Here is a 21,948-nt window from a genome sequence, read left to right as displayed (position 1 = left end):
GGAGTTAAGGAAAAATGTGTAGAAACCGAGGTGGACTGCTCACCATTCTAACTCCCCATCTCCCATAGGGGAGACAACCTGCTCCTGGGGCTTTCTTCAGGGAAGGGATGAGGGTAGAGGTAAATGGGTCAAAACTAGCATTGAGATTCTAACAATACAGAGACACATACTTACAAAGATGCAGAGACAGACAGAAACCCTCTGATACTCACCACCTCCTGTGTCCACATTGCAAAGGAAACCAGGACCTACTTTAAGTACCTTCAGGTCTGTCACTCAAAAGATTCTTCTCTACCCACATTCCACCTCATCCTGTCAGCACCCAGCTTCCTCTCTCTGGACTGCATCTCTCCCAGATATGGGCCACACCAACAGGTAGGTTTGAGGGGTTCAAAGGGGGAGGGAGGAGGTATATGAGAAAAAGCAGCATTTCAACAGTTTAGTCCAGACTACTTCTGTCGGTCCCTCTCCTCATCTTACACACTGACCCCAGAGTTAAAATCGACACAGAGACAAAGCTGCAGTTTTAAACCAGCAGCAGCCAAAACATAGGTTCAGTTAGACAACAACCTTCTGCTATTAATGAACACATTTATTTCACAAGAGAATACATGATTTTCACACAGATCAACACAACGTATAAGTGCTCTGAAATGAACAAGTCAGCAAGTTTACTTCTAATTAGTTTCTGACAATTTCAAAAATGAATCAATCTATTTTACAAACGAATAGCAATTAACACAGATGTATTATACAAATTAACACTAGTTATTATACAAATGAACTTGAGTTTATTAAACACATCAACCCTAACAATATACTGAGGGATAGCGTGTTTCAATGTATCTCCAGATGGATGTTTTTGAGAGAACCTGTGTTTGTTGCTATTTCTCTGTCTATGTCTGTGTTTCTGTCTCGGTGTGTTGGTGTGACCTGTCTATGTATTTCTCTGTCAATGTGTATGCATGCCCATAAATCTGGTTTTGTGCCTCATATGTCAGTGTGTGTGTGCCCCCAGTTGTCTGCAATGGCACACACTTTGAATGAATGAATTAATTGCGATGAATTAAACTTACAACATCTCTCTGTCGGTACTTCTGGTGTTTAAAGTTACATGATACCACCCTTCTCCAGATCACATCATAAGCAGCACGTATTTCCCTGTGCCACTGCATCTACTTCTTGTCTTTCAGGGGATGGATCAAACCTCCATCACATGGATCACTCAGTTCTCCAGGGAGCTGGATCAATCGAAGATTTGTTAACAACATCAGCAACAGATATCTGCCCTGCAATCACTTGTGAACTCGCTGGTGTCTCAGAGGGTGGGCTGACTGTGTAAATGCTTTCCCAAGAGGCAGTGGGTAACAACTTCTCACCAATGTGTATTCGCTGGTGTCTCAGAAGGCTTTTTGAACAGAGAAATTGTTTCCCACACATGGAGCAAGGGAATGGCCTCTCCCCAGTATGAATGTGTTCATGTGTCAGCACTTCACGTTTGCATTTAAAGCTCTTCTCACAATGTGTACACTTGAAAGGTCTCTCATCAGTATGAACTAGTTGGTGTGCCCGGAGGTTTGATAAGAGAGAGAATGCCTTGCCACACTCAGAGCAGGGGAATGGCCTCTCACCAGTGTGAAAACGCTGGTGTGTTAGCAGGTAGGATGAGTCACTGAATCCCTTCCCGCACTCTGAGCAGAAGAACGGCCTCTCCCCAGTGTGAACCCGCTGGTGTCTCAGCAGGTGGGCTGACTGACTGAATCCCTTCCCACACTCACAGCAGATGAACGGCTTCTCCCCAGTATGAACTCGCTGGTGTCTGCACAGGCTGGATGAATCACTGAATCCCTTCCCACATTCAGAGCAGGGGAATGGTCTCTCCCCAGTGTGAACTCGCTGGTGTGTCAGGAGGTTGGATGAGTCACTGAATCCCTTCCCACACTCGGGGCAAATGAACGGCCTCGCCCCAGTGTGAGTGCGTTCATGTTTCAAAAGGTCAAAAGCCCGTGTAAATCCCTTCCCACACATAGAGCAAGTGTACGGCCTCTCCCCAGTGTGACTGTGTCGATGAGTTTCCAGCCGGGATGGGTATTTGAATCCCTTCCCACAGTCCACACATTTCCATGGTTTCTCCTTGGTGCAGGTGTCGTCATGTCTCTCCATATTGGATGATTAGCTGACTCCTCGCCCCTACACAGGACACAGATACAGTTTCTCCCCACTGAAAACGGTGTAACGTTAGTCAGGCTGTGTGACGAGTTTAAGACACAGTCAGTTCACTGGAACACTTACTTGGGTGAATGTGTTCTGATGCATTTCCAGTCACTCTGATGTTGGAAGCCCAATGACTTTCAATTCCTGATGAATTGAGTCAGTCTCAGACCTTGATGAGATATTTGTTTGGAATTCTTGCTGATAAATGTGCTTTTGAGATTCTCTGTAAAACAAAGTTAAATCAGGAACTGGTGAGTATGAGAAAGAGAACTGTTTAACACACTAAAGGAGATTGTGAAATCCAGCTCAGTAAATCCAGTATTTTCTGTGAAAGACACTTAGAAATAGTGACCATGAAAAGTTACTGGATTGTCAAATACTCAACTAGTTTCTAAATATGCTTCAGGGAAGGGGACGCACTGCCTGTGCTGTAAAGACAAGACTTAGCATTCACTGGGCAGGGAAAAAGTGAAAGCATAGAACATAGAAAAATACAGCGCAGTACAGGCACTTCGGCCCTCGATGTTGCGCCGATCCAAGCCCACCTAACCCACTTTCCTCCATATGCCTATCCAATGCCCGTTTAAATGCCCATAAAGAGGGAGAGTCCACCACTGTTACTGGCAGGGCATTCCATGAACTCACGACTCACTGAGTAAAGAATCTACCCCTAACATCAGTCCTATACCTACCACCCCTTAATTTAAAGCTATGCCCCCTCATATAACTTTATGTTAAAGTTATACTGTACGCTGGTTAAAATAAACTTGTGCCTGTGTCATTCTCAGCTTCAGATTTTTTTAAGAAAAGGTGCAAAAACAAATCACAGGATGATGCCATAATCGAGAGGACACATTCTATTCCAAACTCTCAATTTCTCAACAAAAAGAGAGGGCTCCATTAGAACATAAATTCACAGAGATGCACTGCATGAAAACAGACCCTTCGGTCCAAATCATCTATGTCGACCAGATATCTTAAATAAATCTAGTCCCATTTCCCAGCATTTGGCCTACATCCCTCCAAGCCCTTACTAATCATATAACCACCCAGATGCCTTTTTAAATGAAGCAATTGTACCAGCCTCCACCACTTCCTAGTAGGATGAAAAAGGGCGCGGTTTCCTCCATCTACATTTCAGGAAGAACACTGACAGATCCTACTTTCAAGAAGATTAAGACAGCCTGTGTGGGGAACCATCACCTATAAACTCCCTTGCCAGGCACACACTGTCTTGTAGCAAGTTAAAAATCACAACACCAGGTTATAGTCCAACAGGTTTAATTGGAAGCACACGAGCTTTCGGAGCGACGCTCCTTCATCAGGTGATAGTAACTACCACCTGATGAAGGAGCGTCGCTCTGAAAGCTCGTGTGCTTCTAATTAAACCTGTTGGACTATAACCTGGTGTTGTGTGATTTTTAACTTTGTACACCCCAGTCCAACACCGGCATTTCCAAATCATGACTGTCTTGTAGATAAATGCCACTGTTCCTTTACATCTGCTGTCTGACAATTCTGTAAATCCTCACTGAACAGCACAATGGGAGAACTGTCACAGCAGTTAACACTGTCATCTTTAGCATTCCACATGGCCTAGGAATAAAATTAGATGAGGACTCTCTTTGAGAAATACCTCTTCCGAAAACAAATTCCTGAACTTTGAGCAGGTATCTTCAGTTTAGCAACCAACCCTGGCAATACTTCCTGTGACATTCTCCCATTGGAAGTTATTGCAACCAAAAAGTGGCCCATACAGGAGGCTAGGGACCCACTTCCACATTCAACCGCCACCAGGATGTAACGCAACTCTTTAAATGATCCGCCTGTGGTTTGAGATTGGGTTCTGGGAGCAGTCACTACAACTCTGGAAAGAGAAAGACAGAAGTAAAGGTGGGAGAGTGCAATTTTCAGTTCACTGACCCTAAATTTTCAAAACCAGCTGTTCCAAAGCCTATCCTTCTCAGTCCAGGAAAGATACATGTTTCTGTTTCTTTGAATTTGCTTTATGTAGATCCTTTCACTCTATCCACTCCCCATTCCAGTAACAGGAATTTCCTGGGCTTGATACAAACTGAGCTCCAGGACTTTCTAATCTGAGTGCGGTCAACCTTGACTGGGTACCAATTCCCCCTTTGTCTAAAACAGTATTTTTTTTCACATCACATGTATAATGCCTGCTTAACAACTCAATACCTCTTGGAACTTGCCTCCCCTAACTGTCCCACACTGGAAATTGTTTAGTTGAATTCGCAATGAAAACCAAGAGCTAGAGGTCACGAATTCAGTGCGAGGGGGGGAAAGGTTCAGGGAAGTTGTATGGAAAGTACTTCAGAGGGTGGTGGGTGCCTGGAATGCATTGCCAGTGGAGGTGGTGAAGCGGAAATGACAGAGGAGTAAATACTGATGCAAAATACTAAATGAATATTGCAAAATGTCCATATTACAGAGGAGGAAGTGCTGGATGTCTCGAAACGCGTAAAGGTGGATAAATCCCCAGGACCTGATCAGGTATACCCTAGAACTCTGTGGGAAGTGAGAGAAGTGATTGCTGAGCTTCTTGTTGGGATATTTGTATCATTGATAGTCACAAGTGAGGTGCTGGAAGACTGGAGGTTGGCTAACATGATGCCATGGTTTAAGAACAGTGGTAAGGACAAGCCAGGGAACTATAGACCAGACAGCCTGACCTCGGTGGTGGGTAAGTTGTTGGAGGGAATCCTGAGGGACAGGATGTACATGTATTTGGAAAGGCAAGGATTGATTTGGGATAGTACATGGCTTTGAGAGTGGGAAATCATATCTCACAAACTTGATTGAGATTTTTGAAGAAGTAACAAAGAGGATTGAGGAGGGCAGAGCGGTAGATGAGATCTATATGGATGTAAGGCATTCAACAAGGTTCCCCATGGGAGACTGATTAGCAAGGTTAGATCTCACGGAATACAAGGAGAACTAGCCATTTGAATACAGAACTGGCTCAAAGGTAGAAGAAAGAGGGCGGTGGTGGAGGGTTGTTTTTCAGACTGGACGCCTGTGACCAGTGGAGTGCCACAATGATCGGTGCTGGGTCCTCTACTTTTTGTCATTTACATAAATGATTTGGATGTGATCATAAGAGATACAGTTAGTAAGTTTGCAGATGACACCAAAATTGGAGGTGTAGTGGACAGTGAAGAAGGTTACCTCAGATTACAACAGGAGCTTGATCAGATGGGCCAAGAATTGGCAGATGCAGTTTAATTCAGATAAATGCAAGGTGCTGCATTTTGGGAAAGCAAATCTTAGCAGGACTTATACACTTAATGGTAAAGTCCTAGGGAGTGTTGCTGAACAAAGAAACCTTGGAATGCAGGTTCATAGCTCCTTGAAAGTGGAGTCGCAGGTAGATAGGATAATGGAGGCAGCGTTTGGTATGCTTTCTTTTATTGGTCAGAGTATTGAGTACAGGAGTTGGGATGTCATGTTGCAGCTGTACAGGGCATTGGTTAGGCCACTGTTGGAATACTGTGTACAATTCTGGTCTCCTTCCTATCTGAAAGATGTTGTGAAACCTGAAAGGGTTCAGAAAAGGTTTACAAAAATGTTGCCAGGGTTGGAGGATCTGAGCTATGGGGAGAGGCTGAACAGGCTGGGGCTGTTTTCCCTGGAGCGTCAGAGGCTGAGAGGTAACCTTATAAAGGTTTACAAAATTATGAGGGGCATGGATAGGACAAACAAACAAAGTCTTTTCCCTGGGGTGGGGGAGTCCAGAACTATAGGGTGAGAGAGGAAAGATATAAAAGGGACCTAAGGGGCAACGTTTTCACATAGAGGGTGGTACGTGTATGGAATGATCTGCCAGGAGAAGTGGAAACTGGTACAATTGCAATATTTAAAAGGCATTTGGATAGGTAAATGAATAGGAAGGGTTTGGAGGGATATGGGCCATATGCCAGCAGGTGGAACTAGATTGGGTTGAGACATCAGGTCGGCATGGACGGGTTGGACCGAAGGATTTGTTTCCATGGTGTACATCCCTATGACTCTATTTAAGATGTATCTAGACAGATACAAGTATGGGTACGGAGCAAAGGGATACAGATCCTTAGAAAATAGGCAGCAGGTTTAAATAGAGGATCTGATTAGCACAGGCTTCGTGGGCCAAAGCACCTGTTCCTCTGCTGGAATGTTCTTTGTTCTTTTCTCCATCTCCACTCCAAATAAAAAAACACACATACAAGACCAGGGACTGTCCACCTCACCCAATCTCCATATACCTGTCCTCCTGCATTTCTATAGCAGGTTCTGGGATCATTCCCTGAAACAAAAGCAAAGAGAAAGTCTACAACAAGCAGTGTAAAGATCATGAGCTACATAGATTGGGTGAATACACAATGTCTTTTTCCCAGAGATGGGGAATTGAAAACAAGGGCACAGGTTTCAGGTGAGAGGGGAGAGATTTAGGAAGGACCTGAGGGGCAACTTCTTCAAGCAGAGAGTGGTGCATTTATGGAATAGGTTGTCAGAGAAAGTGCTTGAGGTAGGTACAATAGCAACATTAAAAACAAACTGGATATGGACATGGATGGGAATAGAGGGATATGGACCAAATACTGCCAACTAGAACTAGCTTGGTAGGTACACTGGTCAGCATAGACCTGTTTTCTTGCTGTATTAGATAAGATTCCCTACTGTGTGGAAACAGGCCATTTGGCACAAGTTCACACTGACCCTCTGGGATGTGTTACTTTTCAAAGGGTGTGCATGGAGATGTTCGGCTGCAGGACTTGTTTCCACACTTTAGGGAATTTAATGTAATCAAACGTAACACGCACATCCAGACCTTTTTCCCTCTGACTCATGTACCTAACACGGTGGAAAATTTAGCATGCAATTCACCTGACTTGTACAATGTGGGAAGAAACCAGAACACCCAGAGGAAACCCACAGAGACAGGGGGAGTATGTGCAAAGTTCACACAGTCAGTCACTCGAGGCTGGAATCCAGCCTGTGCCCCTGGCGCAGTGAGGCTGCAGTGCAAACCACTGAGCCACCGGGCCGCCTACTCTATGACTTTAATATGCTGGAAATACTCACCAACTCAGACGTTATTCCAGTTCAGGTATATTAACTCCATAGTTTCCCCATACCTTTACTGCAGAAGGCGGTGTCCCCAGGTTCTGCTAAACGCTGACACTCACGACTGAGGTCACATTCAGCTTCCGAAGCGCAACGCGCATGCTCCATGGAAAATATCCGCTTCCGTGGTGCGGCCTTCCAGCGCCTGCGCAGTAAAGCACTGGTGATGGAATTCGGCCCCATTCATTCCAGTTTGGCCTTCCTAGCCATTGCCCCCATTCAGCAGCAAGTGTCCTCACTAGCAATGAAGATCGACCGGTGGTCAAATGCTTATTTCAAAGAGTAAGAAATAGTGAAGGACACGGCAATGAGGGAGATTCGGCATTTTATAACTGAGTGGCTACGTTATCAGGAGCCTTTATGTGTCAGCAAGCGTAGGGATCATCGGTTATACGAACTTGGTATGGGAGACGCTTTTGCAGAGTAACACACCCCAGAGGGTCAGTGTGAACTTGTGCCAAATGGCCTGTTTCCACACTGTAGGGAATCTTATCTAATACAGCAAGGAAACAGGTCTATGCTGACCAGGGTACCTACCCAGCTAGTTCTAGAGTATTGTTCTTGATTTGTAATGACAGGGTTGTATTGAAAGCTTATCTTCGTGGCAAATCATTCACCAAGCTTTTAAGAGCCTGATTTAGTCTCTCTCTCACGCGTGCGCACACACACACACAAACATCCTCTCTTCCTCGCATACATGTCTAGACCATGAAGTGGGATTTCTTCACTGAAATACATCATGCAACCATAGAACCGACAACCGAATCCCTATATCCGCCCCTTGACATTCGACGGTATTACCATCAGATGAAGGACTTTTGCCCGAAACGTAAATTCTTTTACTTCTGGTATGCTGTCTGACCTGCTGTGTTTTTCCAGCACCACACTCACGACTCAAATCTCCAGCATCTGCAGTCCTCACTTTTTCCATCACTGAATCCCCCACTAGGAGAATGTGAGGACTGCAGATGCTGGAGATCAGAGCTGAAAAATGTGTTGCTGGAAAAGCGCAGCAGGTCAGGCAGCATCAAAGGAACAGGAGAATCGACGTTTCTGGCATAAGCCATTCTTCAGGAATGGCTTATGCCCGAAACGTAGATTCTCCAGCTCCTTGGATGCTGTCTGATCTGCTGTGCTTTTCCAGCAACACATTTTTCAGCTCTGAATCCCCCACTGTCAACATCCTTGGGGTTATCATTGACCAGAAACTCAACTCGACTTACCACATAAACATAATGATGACAAGAGCAGGTCTCACTCACTCCCTTTTTTAGATCAGTTACATAAGATACTGGATCTGAATAACTTGCAGGCAGGAACTTTAATCACACATCGGGTGGCATGGTGGCTCAGTGATTAGCACTGCTGCCTCACAGCACCAGGTTCAATTCCAGCCTTGGGTGACTGTCTGTGTGGAGTTTGCACATTCTCCCCGTGTCTGTGTGGGTTTCCTCCGGGTGCTCCGGTTTTGTCCCACAATCCAAAGATGTGCGGGTCAGGTGAATTGGCAATGCTAAATTGCCCGTAATATTAGGTGCATCAGTCAGGGGTAAATGTAGGGGAATGGGTCTAGGTGGGTTGCTCTTCGGAGGGTCAGTGTGAACCTATTGGGCCGAAGGGCCTGTTTCCACACTGTAAGGAATCTAATCTAATTCCATCAAAATTGAAAAGAGGAACTCAATTTCACAGAACCTGGACACTGTCTTCAATTGTGAACATGAAAAGTTACAGCACATTCACAGTGGAAAGAAAGTATACACGTGCTGTGTTGGAGTGAGGATCCAGGCAATCATCTGACCTGTCCAAACACCAGTGCAGTCACAATAGGGAATACACGTGGATATGTGGGGACTGTGGGAAAGAATTAAATTACCGATACAAACTGGAAATTCATCTGTACATTCACATTGGTGACACCATTCGCTCTTCCCAGTATGGTAAAGGATTTCCTCATTCATCTCTTCTGCTGAGACACTGGTGAACTCACATCATGGAAATGTTGTAGAGGTCCTAAAGTCCCATGAGCATGTTCACACTTATCAGAGACTAAACAGGTGCTCCCACTGTGGGACTGGCAATAAGATAAGCTCACTGGACACGAGGGTACTCATACTGATGAGAGCCCATTCCCTTTCTGTGTGTGTGGACCTGTGAATTCAAATCCACTTTCCTGAGACACCAACAAATTCACAAGTAACTGCAGTGAATGGATTTTTCAGTTAATCATATCTGGCACTGACCAATGGTTATTGTGTTCTGTTTGTCACAGAACACAGAACGTGAGAGTGCTGCACAGGTCCTTCGGCCCTCAATGTTGTGTCAACCTGTGAAACCAATCAAAAGCCTATCTAAACTACACTATTCCATTATAATCCAATGACCATTTAAATGGTCTGAAAGTTGGCTGGTCTACTACTGTTGCAGGCAGGTCATTCCACTCCCCTACTACTCACTGAGTAAACAACCTACTTCTGACATCTGTCCGATATCTATCATCCCTCAATTTAAAACTAATATCCCCTTGTGCTAGCTATCACCATCTAAGGAAAAGGGGTCTCGCTGTCTACCCTATCTAAACCTCTAATCATCTTGTATGCCTCTTTAAGTCACTGCTCAACCTTCTCTGTTTTAAAAACAGCCTCGGTTTCCTCAGTCTTTCCCCACAAGACCTTCCCTCCATCCAAGGCAACATCCTAGTAAATTGAATAAAAACAAATTATTGCGCCCTTTGACAAAGGGTCAGTTAGACTCGAAACATCAGCTCTTTTCTCTCCTTACAGATGCTGCCAGACCCACTGAGATTTTCCAGCTTTTGGATCCTAGTAAATTGCCTCTGCACCCTTTCCAATGTTTCCACATCCTTCCTATAATGTGGCGACCAGAACTGTATGCAGTACTCCAAATGCGGCCACACCAGAGTTTTGTACAGCTGCAATATGACCTCCTGGTTCCGAAACTCAATCCCTCCGAAGAGATTCAACTACTATATTACGAACAACTACCCTGTTAGTCTCACTCCTATCCAGAATCATCTTTGCAATCCTCTCCTCTACATCTCTAGAACTATTAGGAGGCCTATAGAAAATTCCCAGCAGGGTAACCTCTCCTTTTCTGTCTCTAACCTCAGCCCTTACTACCTCAGTAGATGATCCTCAAAAGTCCTTTCTGCCACTGTAACACTGTCCTTGACTAACAATGCCACACCTCCCCCTCTTTTAATCTCCTTCCCTGATCTTACTGAAACATTTAAACCCCAGAACCTGCAACAACCATTTCTGTCCCTGCTCAATCCATATCTCCGAAATGGCCACAACATCGAAGTCCCAGGTACCAGCCCATGCTGCAAGTTCACCCACTTTATTCCGGAAGCTCCCGACATTTGAGGACCTGTTTACTGTAGTAGAGTGAGCTGAGGTTAGAAACAGGAAAGGACAGGTCACCCCGTTGGGAGTTTTCTGTAAGCCTCTGAAAAGTTGCAGACAGGCATGTTCCCTCCCAGTTGGGGAACACTTCAGCAGGCCAGGCCATTCGACTTCGGACCTTTGGGTGACCATCCTCCAAGGCAGACTTTAGGACAGACAGCAGCAAAAAGTGGCCGAACAGAGGTTGATAGCTAAGTTCCATACCCATAGGGAGGGCCTCAACCGGGACCTTGGGTTCATGTCACGCTACAGGTGACCACCATTGCACCATACACACATGCATGCACACACATGCACTCCTATACGCACACATACATATGGACATACATGTACATAGACACGCACACAGACATTCACACACACACACACACATCCTCTCAGAGAATTAGACCATATACACTCTCTCACAGACACTCACAACCCCCCATCCCAGACACACACGCTCACACTCGCACATGCAACCCCTCACAGACTTAAGACACTCTACACTCACATACACACGCATATACACTCTCTCTAACACTCACAACCCCCAACCCAGACACACACACAGACACAAAGACCCACATGCACACATATACACATATATTTGTGGCATGAATTTGTACTTGCAGAGTTACATTGTACTTTGCTCAAAAACTGCATGAATTCATGTAAAACTCTGCTATCTCACTTTTTAAATTAGAATCAATCTAAACATCATGGCACAGACAGAGAACACAGGGGGCGAACACCTTCAACATATTGTCTTGCTAAGACCAGTTGTTACGGTTAACCTGAGAATGCAACTTTAAAAAAAAATTTGTGATTTACACATGAAAGAAGTGAAACTATCATGGTATTCGAACAGCTGCAAGACTCAACAGACAATCAAGGTATTTTCAATGTATAATTTCAGTTACATCACACTGTAAACATTTGCTGTAAATTCTGTGCCTTACAATTGTGTCCTCCACAACCACGTGATGAAGGATCAGCTCTCCGAAAGCTGGTGTGCTCGCAATTAAACCTGTTGGACTCTAACTTGGTGTTGTGTGATTTTTAACATTTTCCATAGTGTGAGTTCACCAGTGTCTCAGCAGAAGAGATGAATGAGTAAATCCTTTTCCATACTGGGAAGAGGTGAATGGCATCACTTGTGTGAATGTACAGATGAATTTCTAGTTTGTATTGGCAATTTAGGTCTTTCCCAAAATCCCCACGTTTCCACATGTACTCCCTATTGTGACTGCATTTGTGTGTGGACAGGCCAGATGATTGCCTGAATCCTCACTCCCCCCACACAGCAAGTGTATACTTTCTTTCCAATGTGAATGTGCTGTAACCTTCCATGTTCACAATTCAAGATGGTGTTCAGGTTCTGAGAAATTAGATTACTCTTTTAGATTCTGATGGGATGTGTGACTTAAGGTCCTGCCTGCAAATTATTCTGATCCAGTATCTTATGTAACTGATCTAAAAAAGGGATAAAGTTAAAAATCACACAACATCAGGTTATCGTCCAACAGATTTATTTGGAAGCATTAGCTTTCATAGTGCTGCTCCTTCCTCAGGTGGTCAGAACCGCCTGATGAAAGAGCAGCGCTATGAAAGCTGGTGCTTCCAAATAAACCTGTTGGACCATAATCTGATGTTGTGATTTTTAACTTTGTACAGTCCAGTCCAACACTGGTGTCTCCAAATCATAACTAAAAAAGGGACAGAGTGAGAAGTCACAAATCACAAAGGCAGATTGTAAAATTGACATAAATTTCCTTGCTCATTTGTGGGGTCAAAACTAGGAAATAGTGAGCATGATTATTGCTGAATTGTCACTGGTTCTTTGGGCGACATGGTGGCTCAGTGATTAGTATTGTGGCCTCAGTGACAGGGAGCCAGGTTCGACTCCACCCTCAGGCGACTGTCTATGCAGAGTTTGCACATTCTTCCCTTGTCTGCGTGGGTTCGTTTCTGCTAGATGCTCTAGTTTCCTCTCAGTCCAAAGATGTGCAAGTTAGGTGGATTGGCCATGCTAAATTACCCATAGTCTTCAGGGATGTGACGATTAAGTGCATTACCCATTGAAAATGCAGGCCAGGGGGGTGGGTGTGGATGGACCTTTCTTTGATGGTTGATATGGACATGTTGAGCAAAATGGCCTGTGTTCACACTTGTTTTTATTTATTTGAGAGACTTGGGCATTGCTGACTGGCCAGCATTGTTAGCCCAATCCTATTTGACCTTGAGAAGATGGTGGTGAACTGCCTTCTTGAATTGCTGCAGTTCACTTCCTGTGGGCCATCCCACAAAGCCGGTAGGAAGCGAATTTCAGGATTTAGGCCCAATGACTGTACATTTCCAAGACAGGGTAGTGAATGGCTTGGAGGGGAACCTGCAGCTGGTGGTGTTCCCAAGTACTTGCTGCCTTTGTCCTTCTAGATGGAAGTGGTTATGGACTTGGAAGGTTCTGTGGTGAATTTCTCTCATGCATCTTGTAAATAGTACACACTACTGCTACTGAGCACTGGTGGTGGAGGGATTGAGTGTTTGCAGATGTGCCAATCAAGTGAGTTGCTTTGTCCTGGATGGTATGAAGCTTCTTCAGTGTTGTTGGAGTTGCACCCATCCAGGCAAGTGGGAAGTATTCAACCACACTCTTGACTTTTGCCTTATAGATGGTGGGTAGACTTTGGGGTGTCAGGAGTTGAGTTCCTCGCCATAATCTTCCTGATTTCTGACCAGCTCTCGTAGCCACTACTTGGAAATGCTGGTATTGGACTGGACAGGTTTAATTGGAAGCATTCTCGCTTTCCGAGCATCGCTCCTTCATCAGGTGGTTGTGGAGGATACAATTGTAAGGCACAGAATGTATAGCAAAAAATTACAGTGTGATTTAACTGAAATTATACATTGAAAAATACCTTGATTGTCTGTTGAGTCTTTCATCTATTCAAACAGATTTTAATAGTGTTGAATGTCAAGGGGCGGATGTAGGGATTCTATGATTGAATAATTTCTTTCAGTGAAGATGCTTCCTCCCACAGTCCAAAAATGTGCAGGTTAGGTGAATTGGCCATGCTAAATTGCCTGTAGTGTTAGGTGAAGGGGTAAAGGTAGGGCAATGGGTCGGGTGGGTTGCTCTTCAGAGGGTCGGTGTGGACTTGTTGGGCCGAGGAGCCTGTTTCCACACTGTAAGTAATCTAATCTAATTAAATCCTACTTCATGGTCTGGGTGTGCATGTGACCCTGCCCCCGCAGGAGGAAAGACAGAGGGAGAGAGGGTGTTTGTGTGCGTGTGTTTGTGAGAGAGAGAGAGACTAAATCAAGCTCTTAAAAGCTTGGTGAATGATTTGCCTCGAAGATAAGCTTCCAATACGATCCTGTCATTACAAATCAGGAACGATACCTGACTCTATTCCACTCTGCAAAAGCGTCTCCCATACCAAGTTCGTATAACCGATGATCCCTACGCTTGCTGACACATAAAGGCTCCTGATAACGTAGCCACTCAGTTATAAAATGCCGAATCTCCCTCATTGCCGTGTCCTTCACTATTTCTTACTCTTTGAAATAAGCATTTGACCACCGGTCGATCTTCATTGCTAGTGAGGACACTTGCTGCTGAATGGGGGCAATGGCTAGGAAGGCCAAACTGGAATGAATGGGGCCGAATTCCATCACCAGTGCTTTACTGCGCAGGCGCTGGAAGGCCTCACCACGGAAGCGGATATTTTCCATGGAGCATGCGCGTTGCGCTTCGGAAGCTGAATGTGACCTCAGTCGTGAGTGTCAGCGTATAGCAGAACCTGGGGACACCGCCTTCTGCAGTAAAGGTATGGGGAAACTATGGAGTTAATATACCTGAACTGGAATAACGTCTGAGTTGGTGAGTATTTCCAGCATATTAAAGTCATAGAGTAGGCGGCCCGGTGGCTCAGTGGTTTGCACTGCAGCCTCACTGCGCCAGGGGCACAGGCTGGATTCCAGCCTCGAGTGACTGACTGTGTGAACTTTGCACATTCTCCCCGTGGGTTTCTTCTGGGTGCTCCGGTTTCCTCCCACAGTGTGCAGGTCAGTTGGGTTGGCCATGATACATTGTCCAAAAGAGAAAATACTGGAAAATCTCAGCAGGTCTGGCAGCATTTGTAAGGAGAGAAAAGAGCTGAAGTTTCGAGTCTAACTGACCCTTTGTCAACTTGTTTTTATGATAAATTGTCCACCGCATTAGTTAGAGGGTAAAAAGTCTGGGTGGGTGGGTTTTCGGATGGTCAATGTGAACCTGTTGCACCAAATGCACTGTAGGGAATCTAATCTAATACAGCATAGAAATAGGTTCAACTTGACCATGGTGCCCACCTAGCTCGTTCCAATTGGCAGCATTTGCTCCATATCCCTCTATTCCCATCCATGTATGTATCCACATTTTTAATGTTGCTATTGTGACTACCTCAACCACTTTCTCTGACAGCCTATTCCCTATATGTACCACTATTTGATTGAAGAAGTTCAGGTCCTTCCTAAATCTTTCCCCTCTCACCTTAAACTTGTGCCTGTGTTTTCCATTCCTGGGAAAAAGATGATGTATATTCACCTTATCTAAACGGCTTTATGGTCTTATACATCTCAAAAAGGTGTTTTTCTCTTGTTGCAGTCTTCCACTTTGCTTTTGTTTCTAGGATTGATCCCAGAACCTGCTGTAGAATTGCAGGAGGACAAGTATGTGGAGATTGGATGAGGTGGACAGTCCCTGGTCTTGTATGTGTGTATCTTTTTTAATTGCATCTGTTTGGGGTGGAGATGGCGAAAAGAACATTACAGCACAGGACCAGGTGCTTTGTTTAAAAAGTCCTGGAGCTTAGTTTGTACCAAGTCCAGGAAATTCCTTTTGCTGGAATGGGGGAGTGATTGAAGTGAAAGGATGTACACAAAGCAAATTCGAAGTACAAGAAACATTTGTCTTTCCTGGACTGAGAAGGATAGGCTTTGGAACTGTTTGTTATTGAAAGTCTAAGGTCAGTGAACTGGAAATTGCACCCTCCCACCTTTTATTTCTGTCTTTCTCTTTCCAACGATACTGTCTGACCTACTGAGGGTTGCAGTACTTTCACTTTTTGTAGACTTTCCACTATTGCACATTCTTGTCAGTTATAGTGACTGCTCCCAGAACCCAATCTCAAACCATAGATGGATAACTTAGAGTTGCTTGACATCCAGGGGGTGGTGGTTGAATGTGGAAGTGGGTCCCTAGCCTCCTGTGTAGGCCACATTTTGGCTGCCAAATCTTCCAATGGGAAGATGTCATGGGAAGTATTCCCAGAGTTGGCTGCTAAACTGAAGATATCTGTTCAAAGTTCAGGAATTTGTTTTTGGAGAAGGTATTTCTCAGCGTCTTCATCCTAATTTTATTCCTAGGCCATGAGGAATGCTAAAGATGACAGTGTTAACTGCTGTGACAGTTCTCCCATAGTGCTGTTCAGTGAGGATTTACAGAATTGTCAGACAGCAGATATAAAGGAACAGTGAATGTATCTACACGAGTGTGTGCCTGGTGAAGGAGTTTATACGTGATAGTTCCCCACACAGGCTGTCTTAATCTTCTTGAAAGTAGGATCTGACAGTGTTATTCCTGAGATGTAGATGGAGGAAACCATGCCCTTATTCATCCTACTGCTCTCACTCTCTCCCTGCCCACTGAACACTAAGTCTTGTAAAGGCCCAGCATAGCCAGTGGGTCCCCTTCCCTGAAGCATATTTAGAAACTAGTTGAGTATTTATGACAATCCAGTAACTTTTCATGGTCACTATTTAAGTGTCTTTCACAGAAAATACTGGATTTAATGAGCTGGATTTCGCAATCTCCTTTAGTGTGTTAAACAGTTCTCTTTCTCGTACTCACCATTTCCTGATTTAACTTTGTTTTATAGAGAATCTCAAAAGCACATTTATCAGCAAGAATTCCAAACATCTCATCAAGGTCTGAGACTGACTCAATTCATCAGAACTTGAAAATCATTGAACTTCCAACATATATCTGGGAGAAAAGATTTCCAACATCAGCGTGATTGGAAATGCACCTCAACACATTCACCCAAGTAAGTGTTCCAGTGAACTGACTAGTTTAAGACCTGTACACACGTCACATAGCCTGACTAACGTCACGCCATTTTCAGTGGGGAGAAACTCTATCTGTATCCTGTGTATGGATGAGGAGAGGCATCCAAAATGGAGAGGCATGATGACACCTACACCAAGGAGAAACCATGGAAATGTGTGGACTGTGGGAAGGGATTCAAATACCCATCCCGGCTGGAAACTCATCGACACAGTCACACTGGGGAGAGACCGTACACCTGCTCTATGTGTGGGAAGGGATTCACACGGGCTTTTGACCTTTTGAAACATGAACGTACTCACACTGGGATGAGGCCGTTCATCTGCCCCGAGTGTGGGAAAGGATTCAGTGACTCATCCAACCTCCTGACACACCAGCGAGTTCATACTGGGGAGAGACCATTCCCCTGCTCTGAATGTGGGAAGGGATTCAGTGATTCATCCAGCCTGTGCAGACACCAGCGAGTTCATACTGGGGAGAGGCCATTCATTTGCTGTGAGTGTGGGAAGGGATTCAGTCAGTCAGCCCACCTGCTGAGACACCAGCGGGTTCACACTGGGGAGAGGCCGTTCTTCTGCTCAGAGTGCGGGAAGGGATTCAGTGACTCATCCTACCTGCTGACACACCAGCGACTCCACACTGGGGAGAGGCCATTCCCCTGCTCTGAGTGTGGCAAGGCATTCTCTCTCTTATCAAATCTCCGGGCACACCAACTAGTTCATACTGATGAGAAACCTTTCAAGTGTACACATTGTGAGAAGAGCTTTAAATGCAAACGTGAAGTGCTGACACATGAACACATTCATACTGGGGAGAGGCCATTCCCCTGCTCAGTGTGTAGAAAACAATTTCTCCGTTCAAAAAGCCTTCTGAGACACCAGCGAATACACATTGGTGAGAAGTTGTTACCCACTGCCTTCTGGGAAAGCATTTACACAGTCAGCCCACCCTCTGAGACACCAGCGAGTTCACAAGTGATTGCAGGGCAGATATCTGTTGCGGATATTGTTGTTAATGAAACTTCGATTCATCACTCAGTCCTCCAGGGAGCTGGATCAATATGATGGAGGATTGATCCATCCCCTGAAGGAGAAGGAAGCAGACGCAGTGGCACATGGAAATACGTACAGCTTGTGATGTGATCTGGAAAAGTACAGAGAAAGAGAGAGAGAGAGAAAAAGACATTGTGACTTTGGTTAATCACGCAGAGTCGTAGAGATTTACAGCATGAAAACAGACCCTTCAGTCCAACACGTTCATGCTGACCAGATTTCGCAACCCAATCTAGTACCACCTGCCAGTTTGCGGCCCATATCGCTCCAAATGTTTCATATTCATATATCCATCAAAATGCCTCTTAAATGTTGCAATTGTACCAGCCTACACCACATCCTCTGTCAGCTCATTCCATACACGTACCACCCTCTGCCTGAAAAAGTTGCCCCTTAGGTCTGTTCTTTATCTTTCCCCTCTCACCCTAAGCCTATGCCCTCTAGTTCTGGACTCCACAACCCCAGGGAAAAGAGTTTGTCTATTTATCCTATCTATGCCCCTCAAAATTTTGTAAACCTCTATAAGGTCACCCCTCAGCCTCCAACGCTCTTGTGAAAACAGCCCCAGCCTGTTCAGCCTCTCCCTGTATCTCAGATCCTCCAACCCTGGCAACATCCTTGTAAATCTTTTCTGAACCCTTTTCAAGTTTCACAATGTCTTTCCAATAGGAAGGAGACCAGAATTGCATGCAATATTCCAACAGTGGCCTAACCAATGCCCTGTACAGCTGCAACATGACCTCCCAACTCCTGTACTCAATACTCTGACCAATAAAAGAAAGCATACCAAACGCCGCCTTCACTATCCTATCTACCTGCGACTCCACTTTCAAGGAGCTATGAACCTGCATTCCAAGGTTTCTTTGTTCAGCAACACTCCCTAGGACCTTACCATTAAGTGTATAAGTCCTGTTAAGATTTGCTTTCCCAAAATGCAGCACCTCGCATTTATCTGAATTAAACTCCATCTGTCACTTCTCAGCCCATCTGGTCCAGATCCTGTTCTAATCTGAGGTAACCCTCTTCGCTGTCCACTACACCTCCAATTTTGGTGTCATCTGCAAACTTACTAACTGTACCTCTTATGCTCGCACACAAATCACTTATGTAAATGACAAAAAGTAGAGGGCCCAGCACCGATCCTTGTGGCACTCCACTGGTCATAGGCCTCCAGTCTGAAAAACAACTCTCCGCCACCACCCTCTTTCTTCTACCTTTGAGCAAGTTCTGTATCCAAATGGCTAGTTCTCCGTGTATTCCATGAGATCTCACCTTGCTAACCAGTCTCCCATGGGGAACCTTGTCGATCGTCTTACTGAAGTCCATATAGATCACATCTACTGCTCTGCCCTCATCAATCTTCTTTGTTACTTTATCAAAAAACTCAATCAAGTTTGTGAGACATAATTTCCCATGCACAAAGCCATGTTGACTATCCTGAATCAGTCCTTGCCTTTCCAAATACATGTACATCCTGTCCCTCAGGATTCCCTCCAACAACTTGCTCACTACCATGGTCAGGTTCACCGGTCTATAGTTCCCTGGCTTGTCTTTAAACAGTGGCACCAAGTTTGCCAACCTCCAGTCTTCAGGCACCTCACCTGTAACTATCGATGTTACAAATATCTCAGCAAGAGGCCGAGCAATCACTTCTCTAGCTTCCCACAGAGTTCTCGGGTACACCTGATCAGGTCCTGGGGTATTTATTCACCTTTAACCGTTTCAAGGCATCCAGCATTTAACTCATTCGTTCAAAGTGTGTGCCATTGCAACAGAACTGGCACACACACACACACTGACATACAGAGGCAAAAAACAGATTTATAGGCACGCATATACACTGGCAGAGAGATACATAGACAGGTCACACCAACACACCGAGACAGAATCATACACAGACAGAGAAATAGGGACAAACACAAGCACTCAAAAAAAATCCATCTGGAGAGACGTAGAAACACACTATCCCTCAGTATATTGTTTGGGTTGTGTTTCATAAATTCAAGTTCATTTGTACAATAGATCTGTGTAATCGCTATCCATTTGTAAAATGGATTGATTCGTTTTTGAAATTGTCAGAAGCTAATTAGAAGTAAATTTGTTGACTTGTTCATTTCAGTTCACTTATACATTGTGTTGATCTGTGTGAAAATCATGTATTCGCTTGTGAAATAAACGTGTTCATTAATAGCAGAAGGCTGTTGTTGGTTTGAAACTGCAGCTTTGTCTCTGTGTGGAATTTAACTCTAGGGCCGGTGTTTAAGATAAAGAGAGGGACAGACAGATGCAGTCTGGACTAAACTATCGAAATGGTGCTTTTTCTCATATCTCCTCCCTCAAACCTATCTGGTGTGGTCCATATCTGGGACAGATGCAATCCAGAGTCTTTGTTCCCCTTTTTCTATTCCCTTTGTTAATTTCCTTGTTTTTTCCACCCCTAATCTCCCTGCAGACCCTTGCCACGTTATGCAGCGCCTCCACAAATTATATACACTCAAATGATTCAGTCGACCTGCTAGTTTTGTGTCCCCACCAAATTATGTAGTCCCACAATGGACGTGGGCACAGTGGTTAGCACTGCTGTCTCACAGCGCCTGAGACCCGGGTTCAATTCCCGACTCAGGCGACTGACTGTGTGGAGTTTGCACGTTCTCCCTGTGTCTGTGTGGGTTTCCTCCGGGTGCTCCGGTTTCCTCCCACAGTCCAAAGATGTGCGGGCCAGGTGAATTGGCCATGCTAAATTGCCCGTAGTGTTAGGTAAGGGGTAAATGAAGGGGTATGGGTGGGTTGCGCTTCGGCGGGTCGGTGTGGACTTGGTGGGCCGAAGGGCCTGTTTCCACACTGTAAGTAATCTAATCTAAAATCCTTAAAACAATATTGCACCCACTCTCAAATTTGTACCCCCGAACCTTGGTCTTCTCTCACCCTTCACCCCCCACAATTTGTGAGCCTCCCCAAATTATGTAATCACAACAATGTTGTGCCCCTTTCAATTTTGCAACTCTGCAAATATTGTACCTTCCATGCTCTGCACTCCTGAAAATGGACACCATATTGTACATAGTGCAAAACATGAGGCTGTGCATCTCCCAAATGTTGCCCCTCTGCAAATATTGTGCTCCTCAGACTTTGTGTCCTACCCTAATCTGACACCCCCAAGTATACCCTCAGTTTTGTGTCCCCAATCTTGTGTCAAAACTAGTTTTACACCCATCTCCCCCCACCCCACCCCCCCCCCCCCCCAATATTATTTTATCTTGTAGACCAATTGTACAACAATCACAATTTTACTAAGACCCCCAAAATTTTGCACCCTTCCCCAAATTTTGCACATCCAAAGTTTTGGGCCGCTACCAAATTTTCTCACACTCAATGTTGTACTCCCCTACTGGCAGCTTCCCCACCAAATGATGCAACCCTCCATAACTCCAGAACCCTTCTCTGATTTGATGATCACCATATGTAGTTCTGCACCCCAGATTTATCAGGCCCTTCACAAAATATGCCCACTCAAATTATGTGTGTCTGCAAAAGTTGCAGCCTGTCCTCAATTTTGTGCCCCCTAAATATTTTGCAAACCCTCAAATTGTGTCCCAAATTTTGCACCTCCCCTCATATTTTGCCTTCCCCCCCCCCCCCCAAACAATTTTTGACCTTCCAAAATATTGTTTCTGCCCCATATTTTGTGCTCTTACATTCACCTTAAGTTTCATGTCACTACTCCCTCCATTGCATACCCTCCCAATGTTTTTCCAATTCAATCACATCCCCCAACCCTTTTGCTTGCACCCTCCAATTTTTAATTCTCCTGTAACTCCATGTCTCTGGTATTCTATATATAAATTCCAATCTATAACTCGCTCCATGTGACTGTAAAGAAAAAAACACCTCAAATCCTATGGTTAGGTTATAGTCTATAACTCACTCATGATTCTATTATTCCATAGATTTCAACAACCTACAATCCCTCAATTAGATTTTAGACTGTATCCCACTCCCTGGTAAGCTATGTTCTGTATAAAATGCCCAATCCCTTTGATGAGATTCC

At 44.7% G+C, this 21,948-nt stretch overlaps 2 protein-coding genes across 4 annotated transcripts; one reads left to right on the top strand and one right to left on the bottom strand.

Annotated features, from left to right (window-relative positions):
* Positions 1-679: 679 nt before the first annotated feature.
* Positions 680-7,449, bottom strand: LOC132826399 (zinc finger protein 239-like). 2 transcript variants are annotated; one of them, XM_060842295.1, is made up of 3 exons: positions 7,294-7,449; positions 2,293-2,437; positions 680-2,190 (listed from the first exon to the last, which is right to left on the bottom strand). In XM_060842295.1, exon 3 carries the CDS (start codon positions 2,161-2,163, stop codon positions 1,222-1,224), a length of 942 nt encoding a protein of 313 aa, XP_060698278.1. In that variant the 5' UTR covers positions 2,164-2,190; positions 2,293-2,437; positions 7,294-7,449; the 3' UTR covers positions 680-1,221. The 2 variants fall into 2 exon arrangements, with proteins under 2 accessions (XP_060698278.1, XP_060698277.1); XM_060842294.1 differs by having other exon boundaries at positions 680-2,437; positions 7,347-7,449.
* A 7,034-nt stretch (positions 7,450-14,483) lies between these two features.
* Positions 14,484-19,986, top strand: LOC132826398 (gastrula zinc finger protein XlCGF7.1-like). Of its 2 annotated transcripts, XM_060842292.1 has the most exons (3): positions 14,484-14,622; positions 16,661-16,828; positions 16,907-19,986. In XM_060842292.1, the coding sequence occupies exon 3, from the start codon at positions 16,959-16,961 to the stop codon at positions 17,910-17,912; it is 954 nt and encodes a 317-aa protein (XP_060698275.1). In that variant the 5' UTR covers positions 14,484-14,622; positions 16,661-16,828; positions 16,907-16,958; the 3' UTR covers positions 17,913-19,986. The 2 variants fall into 2 exon arrangements, with proteins under 2 accessions (XP_060698275.1, XP_060698276.1); XM_060842293.1 differs by having other exon boundaries at positions 14,485-14,569; positions 16,661-19,986.
* The last annotated feature ends 1,962 nt before the right edge of the window (positions 19,987-21,948 follow it).

Source organism: Hemiscyllium ocellatum, chromosome 22 (genome assembly GCF_020745735.1).
Source record: "Hemiscyllium ocellatum isolate sHemOce1 chromosome 22, sHemOce1.pat.X.cur, whole genome shotgun sequence".
NCBI classification, from domain to species: domain Eukaryota; kingdom Metazoa; phylum Chordata; class Chondrichthyes; order Orectolobiformes; family Hemiscylliidae; genus Hemiscyllium; species Hemiscyllium ocellatum.
Note: the sequence above shows the minus strand (reverse complement) of the source record. Positions and strands in the feature narration are given on the sequence as shown.